Genomic DNA, 17998 nt, shown 5'->3' with positions numbered 1-17998 from the left:
TGCTTCTTACATTATTACCTGCTGGTTGTAAGCTGTCAGAATAACATGATTGAAACTGGGCTAGAAACCTACAAACACATACAATAAAAAATGGTATTAGAAGCTCCCCCCACTTTTTTTTTTCTTGGCACGTAGCCTATCTGTCAGCATAGAAAGAGGAATGCTAGAAAACTGAGTTTTGCTGGAATTTGGATTGTACACAAGGTAACACCTCTACACAGAATTACAAATCAGCAAGAAACAAGATTAAAAGGTTCTGGTTTATTTATATGGAAAGATAGCCAACCGCATACCGCAGAGGCACAATCATCTGATGGGTGGTTTCCTCTAGAGACAGTAGAAATCAAGAATGGGGAAGTTTGAAATTGAAAAGTCTAAACTGGCTTGAAGGAGAAATGTCTGAAATGTCTGTGGATTGTGACTTCTAATTCCTATTTTAAAAGCCTCTCTGGGTATTTCCCAGATATGAAGATTTTTTTTCTCACTCATTCAGAAGGAAGGAAAGAACCAAGCCAGCACCATTTATGAACTTTCTGAACGTGAAACCTGCTAAGACCCAAGCTCTTAACCTCTTCTTTTCCCTACTGGCTGCTGCACCTTAGTTTCTTCTGGAGCAGCCAGGAAGCTTTGAACAGGTGGAGGATATTTTAGAAATGTCAGGAACGGACTGAATCCTCAGAACTCTTGATGGTGCAATTCAATTTCGCACCCTATAAAGCAGGAGTTGACAACTTCCATGCGAAGGTCCAACTTGGCCAGCCGAAACCTTGCATTCTCCAACTGGGAACCTTTGAAGGAAACACACGCTGCTTAAAATAATCTGTGAACTTGATTATTGGGTGGGAAAGCGGGATACAAACAGGATCTAGGAGTGCATGTTGGAATGGGAAGAGGGGGCTGAAAATAGATGAAGGGGCCAGTCAGCAGTTGGGGGAACCTGACCCACTTCTCCCATGACAAGGATGCAACATCTCCTGTGTAGTTTTCTGTGCAAAGATTCAGTCCTAAAAGGGAAGTAGATGATGATACTTTTATCAGGACAAACACCTTGCAGGTTGCTGTATGCACTGACAGCACAACAGTAGCTTTAAGCCAAACTTTACTGAATTCTCCAGTGATGAGTTTCTAGCAAGAAAGGTTGGACTGGTTCACTTGCATTCCAGATGCAGGACGTGAAATATGGGACTGCATTTAACAGGAAGATGGATTCTTGTGGAACGTCAGAAAAAACGCTCTAATCGTAAGAGCAATTTAATAATGGAATTGATGATCCAGAGAGGAGGTGGGCTCCCTTCCTTGCATGTTTCCAAGCCAAGTCAGGATTTCCATCCACAGGAAAAACCTTAATCTGGATTCCTGCAGGAAGGAAAAAGTTGGAGTCAAGACCTAAACTCCCCCTCCAACTTTGTAATTCCATGAATAGTCAATGAAGGTTGCATGTGTGTATCCAGTTCTTAGTTGCATATATATGTATGTATACACACACACAATCTACAGTGATTCTCTTTTAGGAGAAAATAAGATTGGCAAATGTAGGGATTAAAGTGAGATTTGGTGCCATAACGTTGCATATTACCATATGTCTGGGCACTAAAATGCCTTTGCATCGAGCTTTCCCGCTGGGGTGAGGTCATAGATCTATGTCGTATGCTCGCGTCACAAGTTGTACTGACGTCACCCCAATGGCAAGAATAGAGGCACAGTTGCTTTGGCAACCCATTCACACGCGCCCCCTCCTCTGCTTCTTCTGCTGAAAGAAAAGCCGTTTCCACTCTGGGATTGGATATTATGAGCTGTCTCTCAAAACCGCTGGCTAATCGCCTCTCCAAAATCGGGAGGCGGAGTTAAGATTACACCCTGGGGGCGAGACGATTCCATAGTCCTTTGTAAGCCCTGTGACAGAATGAATAGAGAATAAAGATCCTATTATGAGTCGGAGAAGGCGGGAATATAGTCCATCTAACCAATAGAGATGAGAAAGAGGCGGGCGTAGACGACCTACTTTCCCAAATCTCTTTGTGGGTGGTCCAGTTCTGAAATATCCGTCCAATGAAGAATAACAAAGCCAATGACAGACAGACAACTATGCTAAATTAGAAGATCAGAAAGGTGGGACTCATCTGAAGGAATCCAATCAGCTTCTCATATAAGAGGGAGTGACAACCTGAGGAACCAATGGAATCAGAACCGCCCCTGCAAGGCGGCAGTGTGAACCCCGCGCAGCCTTCAGAAGAGAAGCCGGGAGCTAAGATGGCGGCCGCCGACGGAGATGACTCGCTTTATCCTATTGCTGTGTTGATCGATGAACTGCGGAACGAGGACGTTCAGGTACGGCCCGATTCGGCGGGCGCTCAGCTGTAGCTGAAGGAAAACAGCCATGGGGGGAATATTCGAGCCCTCGAGGCCCGAGAACCCAGTTCCCGGCACGATGGCCAATCAGGGACTGTCTTTTATCTGAGAAACCCGGATGGGAGCTCTCAGAAGCGGAGCCGGATTGGTCGCGAGAGGTCTCATTTAAGAACACAAAAAGGAAAGGGGTGGTTAATGAGTGGGTCCGTGTTACCTGTTCCCCCTCCTGCGGCAATGCAAGCAGCCGCGCGATTGGCTGGGCCGCCCATTTCTCTGGTAGGGATAACTGGGGGGGCGGGGGGCCCTTCGTCCTTTTCTACAAAGCGTATTTAGGGAAGAGAACGGAGGGTTCTGATTGGGTCGTGCCTCGCCCGACCCAGAGACTTCCTGGCCAATCGGTGAAGAGCCTGGGGCAGCCCGCTGGGGAGGGTTTCTGATTCCGGCATTCTCTTGCTGGGGATGTATTAAGCCAGCCCCCCTTCCCTGGCCATGAAAGGCGGTAAGAGGGGGGCTGTCAATAGAGGATGCCGTGATGGAGGTAGTCCGTGAGGGCTGAGGAAGGGGCGGAGCCTTGCTTCCCTCGCACTCCTCTGGCTTCCGGATGGATGCGCTCCAGATATGTGGCCCTTCCATCTCCCACAGTCCCCAGCTTTCTGGTACCCGTTTGGGAGAAGGCTGGCACAGCCTTTGCTAAAGCCACCGTTGTCTCTCCTGCGGATGTGCAAAAAAGAAAAAAAGGACTAGGGCCCTCTCGCTGCAGGAGTAGCTTTGTGGTTGAGACTCAGTCTGGTGGGGAGTTCTAGCAGTTTGTACTAAGAGGTGACTACTAATTCCTTGTATTAAAAGTTCGATTTATGTTAGCCATACATATCATTATTATCTGTATGTGTGAGTGATCATATATTGTAGGTAAATGGAGCAGTATAGATTTGTATGCTTGTATAATTTATCAGTACACACAAAGGGGACCTGCTGCCAGATGGGTGGATTATGAAGATAAGTACAAAAATAGAGTACTTTATTAGTACACTAATAGTTTCAGTTATCTGCAAAATCAGTATCCAGCATTCAGGCAAAACCGGCAGATTTCTTCTCATGGTTCATCTGTGTGAATCTGTTCCTGGAATTTCTCCCTCCCATATGCAGCTTCGTCTGAACAGCATCAAGAAACTCTCTACCATTGCACTGGCCCTGGGCGTTGAGAGGACGCGCAGCGAGCTCTTGCCTTTTCTCACAGGTAATTGACAATACTTGGTAAGATAGGAAATAGAATCTGGATCTAGTCTAGAAACAATTTAGGCTGTATTCCACATTTCTGTTCCAGTCATTCCTTTTTGAGGATTGCGGTGTGCCTGCTCCATGAGCATGAAAGTCCTGCAGAGTACTGTAACATCCTTTGTGCCATGCTCATTGATAGAATCTGCCAAAGGCAATGCAGAGAGTGAAATTTCACTGGGGCTAATTCTTTGCTGAGCTGCATTATTAACTCAAGGGTATTTCAATTGTCACATGTTCCTCTTTATGAACAATTAATCCCCTCCCCACCTTAGCTTTCTATTGCCATTGGCAATTTTAGAAGCAAGTAATATCTAAATAAGTTAATCATCTTCATACACCCAAGAAAAGACAGATTTGTGAAACCCGAAAGATTAGCACTTTAGTTACAGTTTTCCTGGACCTGTGTCTGTATCTGATAGTAATCAAGTCTATGAAATCATGCCAGACCTAACATGAGGCATTCCAGACCTTTTTCCCCAATGGCTCCATTCTTGACCCTTGATCATGCTGGTCTGGGGTTGATTGAAGTTGTAGTCCAAAATGTGTGGAATCATATCCTGTAAGCAGTGTGTGAATCACTGAGCTTTACCCTTGGAAGTTGCATAGAGCAAAGTATTCAGATTCTGCCCAGTATTATTCTTGAATATTCCCAGGACAGTATGTGAAACTATTGATGATGTTATATTGGGTAGGACATGGTTCTTGTTGTTGTTGTTTAGTCGTTAAGTCGTGTCCGACTCTTCGTGACCCCATGAACCATATTGCGCCAGGCCTTCCTGTCCTTCACTGCCTCCCTGAGTTTGCTCAGTTTCATGCTCATTGCTTCAGTGATGCTATCTAACCATCTCATCCTCTGCCGTCCTCTTCTCCTTTTGCCTTCAATCTTTCCCAGCATCAGGGTCTTCTCCAAGTGTAGCTTCAAATCTCTCATTAGATCTCTTAAAAATCTATGCTCTTATAGGCATTTAAACTCAGTTTTATTTATGACTACTTAAAAGTAAATCTCACTGAGTAAATTTAGGCTTTCAGATAAACATATATAAGATTGTAGTCTCAGTCACCCTGTCTAGTCAAACTAATTTTAGAACACTTTGGGAAGAGAGGAGAGGCTGAAAAGGATGTTAGATTTGCATAACATGTGAGGCTAAGCTTTAATTTGTGTAGTTTGTTGTTCAGGATGTTATGGGTAACCAAACAGTGTTTTGGTATGTTGTATAAATCAGGTCATCCTATTAAGTTATAATATAGTATATTTGTTTGGCATGTGTGAACATAACAGTAGTGATTTATTAACTAGGGTTTAAGTTTTGGCATCTTGTATGAACCCAACCAATGAGTTCTGTATCTGACCACTAATTACTTGAACCAGAGTAAGTGTCCACTACACCACACTATCTTTGTTAGTTTGTTAGTTCTAGTAATAGTAAAAAACCTTTATAGTGTTTTCCAGGGGATTTGCTTTTTAAAACATTTCAACTGTCAAGTAATGTAGAAGAATGTGAAACAGTATTAACTTCTTTAACATACAGTTTACTGCACCAATTTGATTTCAAGAAATTCGCTGAATATTAAGCCAGCTCTGATAAACAGATAGATAAACATGCTGTTTTCTTAATGAAACCTCGTGTTTGAAATATCGTATTCTACAGCAGTGATTCTCACACGGTGGTGTTGTAAATCTCTAAGTGAATTTGTATGACATTCCATCAGGTTGGAGCGAATAAACATACCACTTTTTAGAACTAATTTTTAATGTGTATATCAAAAGGGTTCTCAAATTTTGAGGTACCACAACTGCCCACTGCAGGTTAGGAGCAAGTTTTGACGGTATTCCCACTTTGCCTTACACAAGCCTGATCAGGTTTTTTCCTAAAAATTATGATATCACTCTTTTCCTGCTTGAGACCCCCTAGGGGTTCCTAGCCCACAGTTATATTCTATGAATGAAATTGACTATTGTCCATTCATTAATTGGTTTGATATATTGTTGCAAGGGGGTATAAAGATGGCATTTTTTAACATTGTGTGTCCTGTATTAATACTAACCATCACTCTGCAGAGCTACCCAAATAAGAACAATAGTGATTTCAGTTACTGTGGATTTGGTGAAAAAGACAAGTCTTAACTTTTCTCTGGAAATCTGGGGCCATGCAGATTGTCTGTGGGCATGTATTCCATGAGTCTGAAAGCAATAACAGAAACTGTCTTGCTCTTTGGGGGAGCCAGCTTGGTTTCCATGAGAGATGGAGTGTTAAGCAGGATCTTTCTGTATTAGGCCTGAATCTGTTCTATGGAGCTGCAAGGCAGTCACAGCCATTCAGAGACTCAGTTTGGCTGCCTCTCAGTTGTCCCTATACGTATTGAAAGATAATAAAATAAATCATTTGTCAGTTGGCCCTTTCTCATTCTCTGTTCTAAGAATATACAGGCTTTGTCTTACTTTTTATTTGTTTGATTTACCTCTTGCAGACACTATTTATGATGAGGATGAGGTGTTACTTGCTCTGGCAGAACAGCTGGGAACCTTTACAGCTTTGGTTGGGGGACCTGAATATGTCCACTGCTTGTTGGTAAGTTATAGGCCCCTTTCTGTGAAGGACTAGGGAAGAGTGACTAACACTGAGGGAAAATGAAAGACACTTTTGTTTCTTCCAAAAGATGGATTTAGGGTAGGCATGTTGTTAAATCCCCAGAGATGACCAAGCTACTTTGAAGTCAGCCTTCTATCCTGGATGGCTTAGGATCCTAGATTGTTTGGCTAAGTAGTAAAGAAAATGTTTCTCCCCTACCAAATTAATAAAAGCATTAAAATATTTGGTGATCATTGTTTGACTCCATATCATAGGTGGATTAGTGGTATATGGGAATTTTTTCCAGAATGTGTGAATTGTCTCCAGATAGCACAGTATGACTGGAACTTAATCTTTCCCAGTTTGAACACACAAATCCCACTTTTCTGGCACATTTCTGGCTGCCCGTGTAGGCTTTCCTCCCTTCTTCTCTTCCTGAAAAAAACCTGGATTATCTGAATTCTTATGGTGATCTATAACAAACAAGGCAATGATTAAATTATTGGAAAGCTCTTTTTTTTTCCTTCCTGATGATTTGTACAAGATGCATATGTGAAGTGCCATTTCTTCCCTCTTTCTCCAGCCCCCACTCGAAAGCCTCGCTACAGTTGAGGAGACAGTGGTGCGGGACAAGGCAGTGGAGTCCTTGAGAGCAACCTCCAATGAACATTCTCCATCTGACCTTGAGGCTCACTTTGTGCCCCTGGTAAAGCGCCTGGCGGGGGGTGACTGGTTCACCTCTCGCACTTCTGCTTGTGGCCTCTTCAGCGTCTGTTATCCCCGAGTTTCCAGTTCAGTCAAAGCTGACCTCCGTCAGTAAGTTAGATGCCTTGCAGTAAAGATTAGGACCCGTTGTAAAGTTGTGAAAAATCAAAGGAGGAGGGATTCTCCCTGACCCAGTATTTTGCAACTCATAAGTTGCTACTCTTCCTTTTTTTTTTGCAGATATTTCCGAAACCTGTGCTCAGATGATACTCCAATGGTGAGGCGAGCTGCAGCCTCCAAACTGGGTGAATTTGCCAAGGTCTTGGAACTGGAGAATGTCAAAAGTGAGATCATTCCCATGTTTTCGAATCTGGCCTCTGATGAGCAGGTCTGTATGACAGCAAGTTGGATTTGGGGAGGTGATGGGAGCTAGCTGAATCAGAGGGGTGGGCTCTCTACCCCATCTGCTCTTTGTGAGGAAAATCTTCATTTTACTGTCACATACAGGACTCTGTGCGCTTGTTGGCTGTGGAGGCCTGTGTTAATATTGCTCAGCTCCTGCTTCAGGAGGACTTGGAGTCCTTGGTGATGCCAACGTTACGACAAGCAGCAGAGGACAAATCTTGGCGAGTCCGTTACATGGTGGCTGAGAAGTTCACAGAGGTTTGTATAAATGCTTGTGTATTTTGAACATTATATTCTCTTTTATTGTATAAGTTACAATAGATGTTTAAAATGCACGAGTGGTTTTGTTCCTCTGCCTGTCACTTTTATTTCTGCAGACCAGGCATTTTGGGGGTAGAATTCTTTCTGGCGGGGAGGAATGTTTTGCTGTTTGGAATGTTTGCATGGTCAATTCTAGGGCCATTTCTTTGCTGTAGCTCCAGAAAGCTGTTGGGCCAGAAATCACAAAAACCGACTTGGTCCCGGCCTTCCAGAATCTCATGAAAGACTGTGAAGCTGAAGTGCGGGCTGCTGCCTCCAGCAAAGTCAAAGGTGAGTTTCAGTCACTGTCAGTCCTGTGCGGATGACTATGTAGAATTTCCCTGTATAAAGCCTTTCTGAAAGGGATGGACCTGGGATGAGAAAAGAAGAATTTGACTTGTTAAATAAATCTCATTCTGTAACTGTTTTAAGCAGCCAAGTAACTTGATGTGACATAAGAAAATTGTTTGGGTTCAGCTGTAGGAAGATACGTTTTGAGAACAAAGGTCAGGAATATTTTTGTGTATAGTTTTGCAGATTAGTATAGCAAGTCTGATGTTGGGCTGGAGAAGTTTAAGTACTTAGTTAATAACAGAAAAAAAGAAATTATTAGTTCAGTGAAATTCAGTGCATTCTTATTTCTCCATCTTTCTTTCTCAAGAATTCTGTGAGAATCTGTCTCCTGATTGTCGTGAAAATATCATCATGACCCAGATTTTGCCCTGTATCAAGGTACGTGCCAGAAAGCCACCTTCTCTAGTAACTTTTGAGCAGGTCTCGTAAGCATCAGCTCATAGTTTTAGTTGGCCCAGTCAGAAGCTTGCTTGCAGTAAGGCTGAAGAAGGTGTGGAGGAGTTATCCTTAAAGAAGCAGAATGGTACAGGGAAGGAGATTGCTTGCTTCTGCCTCCAAGACATTGATGTTCGCAAGGTGGCCAAAATGTAGAGGGAATTTGGTTGACTTCCTCTATGAGCATGTGTGCTTTTATGGTAGGTGTGGATGCATTAGCTTATTGAGGTATATTTCAATATTTCAGTTGTTTATTATGCAGACAGTCAACAAATAAGATGGCAGCAGTGGTATGTATGAGGCGGTGAGATAGGAGGCATTGCATAAATAGTTTGTGATGTTTTAAAATATGCTCTTTTGTCATTTAGGAACTGGTATCAGATGCCAATCAACATGTGAAATCAGCTTTGGCATCCGTGATCATGGGATTGTCTCCTATTCTGGGCAAGGACAACACAATTGAGCATCTTTTGCCTCTCTTCCTGGCTCAACTCAAAGATGAGGTGAGTGTTCCCCCTGCTTTTTTTTTTTTAAATTTTTGAGATCATTTTAACTCGTTGAGGTGCGCAGCTAGTGTTGCCTGCCCAGATGGCTACATAGCACAGCTCATTCTTTCCCTACCTCCCCATTACAGAACTAGCAAATGTGTTTTGGAGGAGCATTCATTTAATGTTGGGGAAGCCTGAATGTTGGGAGATAGTTCTGAACACAGCAAATGTCAGTTAACCTAACTGCAGGGCTTTCCTCAGTAAAGTCAACCTGAGATTGTTGAGTGAGAAGAATTTATCTAAAGAGAGCCAGTTGGTTAATGGTAAGGCATGTGTGTACACCTCTAGTTAAATGATCTTGGATAATTCATAGCCAACACATAGTACTAGGATGAATAGTTTCCTGTATAGTATCAGCTATACAGTATAGTATAGTATATTTGGCATAGGATTTTTTTCAAAGCTTTATGGCTAGTTACAGTAGTATTGCCATCTTTTACCAAATCAGAAAGTTGAAAATTTAACTTCTGTACCTTTTTTTCATCTTACCTAGATTCTTAGGAAATTCCCCTTAAACTAGCACAAGAACCACCATTTTAGAAATGGCAGTTGTTGGGGGGGGGGGGGCTCTTCTCCATTCTCACCTGTCCCTTTTCTGCAGTGCCCTGAGGTCCGACTCAACATAATCTCCAACCTGGACTGTGTGAATGAAGTGATTGGCATCCGGCAATTGTCCCAGTCTCTGCTGCCAGCCATTGTGGAGTTGGCAGAAGATGCCAAGTGGCGTGTGCGGTTAGCTATTATTGAGTACATGCCCCTGTTGGCTGGACAGCTGGTGAGTGTGGGGTTTTTGGCCTTCTGAAAGTAATGGTAAACGTTTGAGGTATTTACTCAGCAACCTGGATGTTATTAAATCGGTTAGAACTTGGGTAGCAGCGGGTGCTTGTGTGAAAGTGTAGAGTTCCTGTGATTAATTCTGCTGGGGCTGTTTGGTCAAAATCTCCACAGCTTAATGATCATCTACTGCAGGGTTCCTCAACCTTGGCAACTTGAAGACGTGTGGACTTCAACTCCCAGAATTCCCCAGCCAGGCTGGCTGGGGAATTCTGGGAGTTGCAGTCCACACATCTTCAAGTTGCCAAGGTTGAGGAACCCTGATCTACTGGGTTGCCCTGCAGTGCCTGCTAATTGAACAAAGTCCATTTCTCCAGATTTCTGTTTTTGTTCTGTTGGTTTGTTTTTGTTTTGTTTTGTTTAACTCTGGGAATTCTGTAATTGGTAATCTTGCAAATTAACTTGCTCTCACTGCCATGTTCCCTGTCTTCAGGGTGTGGAATTCTTTGATGAGAAGCTAAACTCCCTTTGCATGGCCTGGCTGGTGGATCACGGTAAGGCTCAGAACCTGATGATTGATCTTGGTGATGTTCTCCTTTCCCTGTCATCTCCTGTAACATTTGCCCATAATTGTACACGTCGCTTCTAAGTAGCCTGGTAGATGTCAAGGAAGATTCAGTACCAAATCTGAAGGAGGGTGTACTTCTGTTGAAATTACCAACATCTAATTTTGGGATTTGGAGTGGTGATTAATTCTACATTTATCACTAGAAGCATTAGTAGCCTCAGGGAATCTTTAGTTTTTGCTATTACGCCAGCTGCAGCCTTACCTGGACAGGAAGCATTTCCTCAATTCTCCATCCTCTGGGTGGAGGATATAATCTGGTCTGGATTATATGGTAAACTCTGTATGAGATTATGGAGTAGGATATTTGAAGGCTTAGCACTTTTTATGTGTTCCAAACTGAATTGTGAAATCATCTTCCATTGGCTCCCAGTAAGTGCAATGCAGTGGATAACTCTTTAGTATAAAGTTCTTTTTGATACTGACGCTTTGGAATAATATATTTAGAAAAGGTTGCTTTCTTCTTTCTTGTTCCTGGTCTTTCGCATGCCAAGGGAAACCCTCTCTAAACATCCTAGATCAGTGTTATTCAACTTGGCAACTTTAACCTGTGTGGACTTCAACTCCCAGAATTCCTGGCTGGGGAATTCTGGGAGTTGAAGTCCACACAGGTTAAACTTTTCAAGCTGAGAAACACTGATCTAGGACATTTAGTTTGTGGATCTATTTCATTGTTTATAACTTATTTTTAGGTATCAACTGGAAATTACTAACCGATTTTTTTTTAAATGTAAATGTCTGTATAGGAATAGAAACATTCTTTCCCTCATCTCAGCTACTGTAGTTGATTGTTGAGTTTCATGCAATTCATCCCAATTATCTGTAGAAAAAGGGGGGCTGTAGCTGAAGGGGAGAATGTAAGCTAAAGTAGTTATTTGGCTTTGGGGTCACATTTTAAACATTCAGAGTGCTTTTACCCTATTAGTAATCCAGAGCACTGAAAGTATACTTCAGAATTAATGGGATCCATTGTGTCAGCAGTTTTCTCCAGCTGAGAGAATGAATCATTGAAGGCTTTTAGTGCTGAAGTAAAAGAGGTTGGGTCACAATTTTGTGTTTAATGGGATAATCTTTTCCAGCTATGGAGCAATTAAATTCAGGTTTAATGCAAGCACATTAGAAAAACTTAGCAACAGTGTAGCTTTTTTTATCTGGGTTTTTTTTTCCTGTTTTAAGCTTTGATTATTTAGCATGGGGCATTCACATATTTTCAGTATTTTTATTGTATTTTGTACAATTTTGAGCATGTTAATGGTAAGAATGAATTTGTGCTATTTAGTCTCATCCTCGCCTAATAAAATTTGCTACCAGCAATGAGATCAAGCTTTGACTTATAATTATATAACATGGTTAAAAGCTCATTTTCAACCTAGAAATTCACTGTCAATTTCAGTTATTTCTGGGATAGGTATATATAGTAGATATTGTATGAAATGAGGATATAAATAGCCAACTCTAGCAGAGCTCTCACAGTTATACTTCAGGTTCATCTACCATCAGTTCCAGTTGGATAGGAAATAGGTAATACAGACTATAAAAGAGTATAGTCAGCTCAATTAGTAGTGCTGCCTGTGGCATAAAATAAAACTGGTTTCCCATGCTGTGTTGCAAGAAAATGTATAGATAGGACTCCACCAAAGAACAGTAATTTGGCCAGTGTCAAAATCATAATACGGTGCAATCAGTCAGACTCTCTCTTTCTCTGATTAAGAGTATTTCTGCAGCCCCAAAGTATCTCTCCACTTCAGAGACATGCATTTAAAAAAAAAAAAAAACCGTTCGGGTTAGGTTTTTTTTTTTTGTCATGACCTTTGACACTCTCCCAGATCCCTGAATATTTCTGTGTGCTGCAGAAGACACATATTCAAACAAAATATCATGTGATCACTGCTGGTATATCTCAAATCAAGTCTTATGCATTGTGGCAGAACTACCAGAATTTGGCTTCCTTAGGCTTCTATAGGGTGCTATTCTGGAATAGGCTATGCTAGCTTTACCCTGCTCTGTGGCTCACTCTACTCCTCTCATTCAGTCTATGCTATCCGAGAAGCAGCCACCAGTAACCTTAAGAAGCTTGTGGAGAAGTTTGGCAAGGACTGGGCTCATGCCACCATCATCCCCAAGGTGCTGGCCATGTCCAACGACCCCAACTACTTACACCGCATGACTACGCTGTTCTGCATCAATGTGAGTTGGGGAAGGGAGGAGCAAGAGGAAACAGTGGGACAAATTGAAGGATCAGTGTATGAACTGTGATCAGTAAGAATTGTCCTTTATCCTTCGCCCTGCCTAGTGGGACTTGGGGTTTTCTGTTGGGGAGAGCAGTGGGCCTTGCCAGTCAGCTAAGTCAAAGAGCTGCAAGGTCAGTGCAGGCCTAGCCACAACACTTAAGAGCTCCTCAGATCCAAGTGGCACAGGGTCCTTGACCTGCTTCCATGGTCCTTCCCTCGCTAGGTGCTGTCAGAGGTCTGCGGGCAGGAAATCACCACCAAGCACATGCTTCCCACGGTATTGCGGATGGCTGGCGACGCAGTAGCAAACGTCCGCTTCAATGTAGCTAAGTCACTTCAGAAAATTGGACCAATCTTGGATAATAGGTAATGGGAATGATGACTGTGTTGATGCCATCTGTGTTTGGGGCTTATCTTGGTTGTTAAGGGGGAGAAGGGAAGAGACAGTGGAAATACTGAGGCTTTGGAGAATCTTAGTACTAGCTTTGTCTTCTGCCTACTTTTTCCCCCTCATTCCCTGCCTTTCCTTTTTCCCCCCAGCACCCTTCAGAATGAGGTGAAGCCAGTGCTAGAGAAGCTCACCCAGGACCCTGATGTGGATGTCAAATACTTTGCCCAGGAGGCGCTGACTGGTGAGCGTGCTGTCCCTAGAAGAGCCAAGCCTGCCTTTTCTTTCTTCTTTTTAAAGAGAAACCCTTGCATGCTGGACCTCTGCCTAGTTCTCCACTAGAGAAGCTCCTATGAAGGATGGAAGGCGACCTTCTCTGTTCTTAGGCTTTGTCCTTGAATTTCTGTTTCCAAGGTGGCTTCAAGCTCACTCGGCATTCAACCTGACCTTTGAATGCACATAGACCTTTGTTTTTCCTGCTGTGAGCTGTTTCCAACAGAATGCTTGTCTCCAAGGGAAGTTTTTTGATCAGCACCTTAGTAACCACTGTAGAGAGGGAAATCTGTGAGGTATATGAGATCTTGGGCACAAGCTTGAGCAACAAGTGTGCTAATTTATCTGTAAGAATTACCTCCCAAGATCAGCTCAGAAGGACTCATAGTCAGCATCTAGTTTCCCTTTGCAGCTAACCAAATGTTTGTGGAAAGTGCATGAGCAGAACCTCAGGCCAGAGCTGAGTTTCATAGCAGCTGAGGTGTAAAGACCATTATCATCATCTCAAAAGCTCACTTGCCTGGTAATTTAAGGTTGGCTTTCTCTGGACTGTTGGAACACCAAGCTTCTCAAGGACAGGGGGACAGTGTATACAGTTACTCAGGATTTGGGGATTGAGGGCAAGTTATATGTTGGAGGTGATGTGGAAGTTGTAGCTGAAGGACCCATTTGCATACTGCAGGCACCAACTGATGAGCTCTGTACAGTGGGAGGCCCTGGGCTTGGAACTCCGTTTCAAGTTAGTGCTAGCAGCTGTGAGTAATAGTGTACACAATTACAAATGGGCACTGTACAACCAAATTTGTAGCAAATGTTGTTAATGAAATAGATTATTAGCTTTCTCTTAACATGTAATACACTTTCTCTTTCCCTCTCTCCCCATACAGTGTTGGCGCTAGCTTGAATCCAGGAACTGGTTCGGTGGTCTCTCCAACTTGAATGCTGTTGGGCCAACCATTCTCTCTCCCTTTTCCCTGCATGTGTATGACCAGCCCACCCATCTCCTATTGGATGTACATGGTGGTATCAGCCACGGCTGACTGTTGTCCTCTCGGGAGTCCCATCTCCCTCTTCTACTCTTAGCTCCATGTTTTCACACCTTCTTGGGCAGCTGTGATATTTTCTCCCTTTCCCATCTTAGTCAGGTTCAACTTACTGTTTTGTTCCACCATCAGGGGACAAGAAGTGGCCCGCCCCAGTTCTGTGAAGCTTGCAAGAGAGGCAGAACGGGGGAAGGGGGGCAGAATCTGTTCATTGTGGCCTCCTGTCACTTCTTGGCCACAGTTTGCATGGGAATGCCACCACTGTGCAGCGTGTAACTGTGCATGAGATACCAATTTGAGCTTTCTCCCAATCCGTGCTCAGCCCGGTCGCTCCCATTCCTCTTCCATCCCAATGATTAAAGCCTCCACCTTTTCCCCCATCTAGCGTTTAAGTATCAGTCAATGAGAAGTTTTCCTTGACTCAAAATCAGGCCCCACAGCGTCTTCCTCTCTTTTGCTCCAGAGAAGGTGGAAGGGTAGTTAAATCCTTGATCTAAATCTCTTGGTTTATCAGGATTTGTAATACAGTGTTTCCCAGTTCCTATGCATGACTCTCTTTTGTGTCCCTTTCTGTTCACTATATGTTTCCTTTCCCTGGCCTTTGCTGGAAGGAGGTAGCTATTTGGCACACGGAGGACCTGTATGTGTGTATGTGTGTGAGTGTGTGTGAGTGTGTGTGTATCAGAGAGAAAGCTCTTGAACAGTTGACGTGGACTGAAAAATAGAAAATGTGTTGCTTGGCTCTTCACAGTGGGATGCTACCTCCAGGTTAGATTTAGTCCCATATTCCCACTGAACTTCCAAACTGGGACCCTTCCCAAATTTTGATGGTGCAAAACGAAAGGATGCTCTTTAATGAAAGGCACATCGGTTGGCAGGAAGAAAAGGGGACAGTGGATGGCTTTCTCCAGCAATGTTTGGATTATCCCATGGGCTCTTAACTGATGGAAGTTCTGGTTTTTGTGATGCAGAACTTCCTCCTCCCTTCCAGCTTTGCCTTGATGATGTCCCAGTTTTCCTCCTCCTCTCCACCTTCAAGTTCCTTGCTGCCATCTCTAATTCTTGCACTGGACATGGGAAAGAAGTGTGTATTCTAACCACACATGCCCTAACACACACACACACTCTCTCTCTCTCTCTCTGCATTAGTGGAACATCATTTTAAAAATGTCAGAATTTTTTTTGTGTACACTTGTTTTATTTTTCTCCTCTCTATGATTAATAAAATGCTCGGTCGTTACTTAACAAGGCTGGTAAGATTGAAGCTGGGTCGGTGAGTCTTTTGAGATGAGGGTAGGGTGGGGAACTGGTGGCCACCCAGATATTCCTGGACACTCACTCTTCCTTCAGTCCTAGCTAGTACAACCAGGAGCAAAAGATGAGGGAGCGTATAATCCAGCAATATCTAGAGGACTATCACTTCCCTGTCTTTAGTAGGGAGTGGTGGTTGCTGGAGGCCTAGGTAATAGGTAGGATTGTGCAAGGTCTCCTTTCCTTAAACCAGTGTTTCTCAACTTTGGCAGCTTGGAGATGTGTGGACTTCAACTTCCAGAGTTCTGGGAGTTGAAGTCACACATCTTCAAGTTGTCAAGGTTGAGAAACACTGCATTAAACAATGACCTATTGTTTGGATTAAGGTTCAGTTGTTCCTTGTCTAAGAAAGACAGTGGATCCCTCTCCTCTTTTTAAACAGATTACTTGGGTGCCTGAATAGCATCAGATTCCCTCATTGGTTTCTCTGCCTGCATAAACAGGGCACTTCTTGCTTTTCTATCTCATTCCACAGGCACCTGTGTAGTTTTTACAGCTCCTGTTTAGCTCTCTTGCTGAACCTCTGGCTCCTATTTGAAATGTTAGTTTTCAAGCATTTGTGTTTCCGGGGAACTCTAGCACTGCGTTCTGTCCAGCTGTGGTCTCTCGCCAAGGCTAATTTGCGTCTTGCGTTTCCTTGGAGAACAGTTGAGCTGCCTGGGAGCTGGATCAGCTCCTCCAGCTTGTGGAAGGATTTCAGTCGGGACTTGCATTCCTCAGTGCCTGCATTTGTTTATGCTGCCTGCTTTTTCTATTCCAGTCATGCGTTTGGCAAGACGCTTAGAGGATAAAACAAAACCAAAAAAATGCATGTTTTGCCCGTTCCGTTGTTTGCGATAATCAAAGGATCTGCCTACGACGTGGTTGAGTTTAATTGGTCTAAAGCTGTTGTTAAAATTAACAGTGTGCTAACAGCTGGGCTGGTGAGGTTGGGAGAGGTAGGAATGACTTGGACTAATGAAGAAAATGGCTTTGATTTGTAGCAGGGGAGCGGGGCTTAGCGTTACCAGTGAAAGTTAGCGTGCCGCCCTTACAGGGTCTTGAATCAAAAAGGTCTGGTGCTTTTTTAATGGATATCCCAGGTGTTTGCCTGGAACCGATTGGTACTTCTGGTGTGTACAGAACCCTTAACTTGTGCCTTTGATGACCAATATGGAGGACAAAGGTTTCAGGATCAACAGCCGGAAGCCTGGGCATATTTTTATTCAAGAAATAACATACTGAATAGGTCCCCACCAGCCATTCCAGGCCTTTTTGTTTTTCTCGATGGGAGGGCATGGGAGACTTGTGATGTCTTTATAGCATTTGCTTTATTTATAAACATACAAACAGCATAAGTCAAAGCAAGCAGACGTCGTCCAAGAAAGCTATCCCACCCCCATCCAAGCTTAGCTATTTATAGCCAGTTTTTCTTTTCTCTGCTCCTTCCAGCTGCAAAGGTTTCCATGCACAGTGCCTCCCTCTTGTGCCTGAATTGCCCACTCAGGAGCATCTACAGCCATTAAGAAACCCTTAATGTCCCTTGTGAGAAGGACCGCAACCCAACCCATCTTCTTAATTGACTGTATTGATCATCCTCTTTGCTGCAAGCTAAAAAACTGCAGAGGGATGGGATTTGATCTGTACAGTATGTTGACTGCTGCTTTTTGAACATACCTAGCCCCACACCCAAGTTTGAAACACAGGGCAGGTATCATCCAATGGTTTGGGGCTTTTCCCCCCCTCTGAACATATTTTCTGAGGATGTGAGGTTGGGCCAGAATACTGTTGTGCCAGGAGGAAAAAAAACCTAAGAGTTTTCTTCCCTTGAATTTTAAAAACTGGTAACTAATGGTGTCTGGGCATGTGTCCATTCCCCCTACCGCCCACCCCCCAGATCTGGAAATGGAAGCTAATGTACAATCTGTCCATTACAGAAATAGGATTTTAAGTTTGTCTTTTTTTTTTTAAACAAAACAAAACATTGTTTTGCTTTTCTGGCAGCTTCCTGTCCATCCTCAAAAAATTCGCTACCGTGCTGGTTTTTTTGATTGGCCTGCTTCTCTAATTCAGTTGCAAATGGTGATGCTACTAAAATGACTCTGTCCTTTGTTCCTCCTGTGCAATTGGCAGCCGCTGGGCTAATCAAAGGATTTTGCATTGCAGAGAACATTGTGCCTCTCTGGAGCCGGCACTGACGATGAACTTACATCAGGCTGGTTGTTCCTCACTCCTTGTCCTGGGGAGGCACTGTGGCAGCAAGAGATGATGGGAGAAGGAGACCATCCAAGAACAGCTATCCCTGGAATCTGCCTGGTGCCTCTTGCTGCTGCCTGCAAGGGCTCAGAGGTCAAAAGAAGGCAACTTGGGCAAGGCAAGGGAATGGGGGCTCTGTGCCTCTCCTCTCTCGTTGCTTCTCCCCTGCAGTTG

At 43.5% G+C, this 17998-nt stretch overlaps 1 protein-coding gene across 1 annotated transcript; it reads left to right on the top strand.

The window, feature by feature from the left end:
- Positions 1 to 2160: 2160 nt before the first annotated feature.
- PPP2R1A (protein phosphatase 2 scaffold subunit Aalpha) lies at positions 2161 to 17535 on the top strand. Its single transcript, XM_007441222.4, has 15 exons — positions 2161 to 2328; positions 3496 to 3586; positions 6097 to 6197; positions 6781 to 7013; positions 7143 to 7290; positions 7410 to 7565; positions 7784 to 7898; positions 8269 to 8339; positions 8765 to 8899; positions 9546 to 9719; positions 10212 to 10272; positions 12376 to 12530; positions 12798 to 12940; positions 13115 to 13206; positions 14123 to 17535. The coding sequence occupies exons 1-15, from the start codon at positions 2176 to 2178 to the stop codon at positions 14137 to 14139; spliced, it is 1845 nt and encodes a 614-aa protein (XP_007441284.2). The 5' UTR covers positions 2161 to 2175; the 3' UTR covers positions 14140 to 17535.
- Positions 17536 to 17998: the final 463 nt, after the last annotated feature.

This window comes from Python bivittatus, unplaced genomic scaffold, assembly GCF_059951505.1.
Source record: "Python bivittatus isolate LINGU-HERP-01145 unplaced genomic scaffold, Pbiv_v1 ctg000310_np1212, whole genome shotgun sequence".
NCBI lineage: Eukaryota > Metazoa > Chordata > Lepidosauria > Squamata > Pythonidae > Python > Python bivittatus.
The sequence above is the reverse complement of the archived record's forward strand: the minus strand, read 5'-3'. Positions and strand labels throughout refer to the sequence as shown.

What these genes read in the sequence shown, in the direction of transcription:
- PPP2R1A (XM_007441222.4), top strand. Translation starts at nt 2,176, where the DNA reads ATGGAATCAGAACCGCCCCTGCAAGGCGGCAGTGTGAACCCCGCGCAG. An exon ending in GCTCTTGCCTTTTCTCACAG is followed by an intron (nt 3,587 to 6,096) that starts GTAATTGACAAT and finishes TACCTCTTGCAG; the next exon opens with ACACTATTTATGATGAGGAT. An exon ending in CCCTGTTGGCTGGACAGCTG is followed by an intron (nt 9,720 to 10,211) that starts GTGAGTGTGGGG and finishes CCCTGTCTTCAG; the next exon opens with GGTGTGGAATTCTTTGATGA.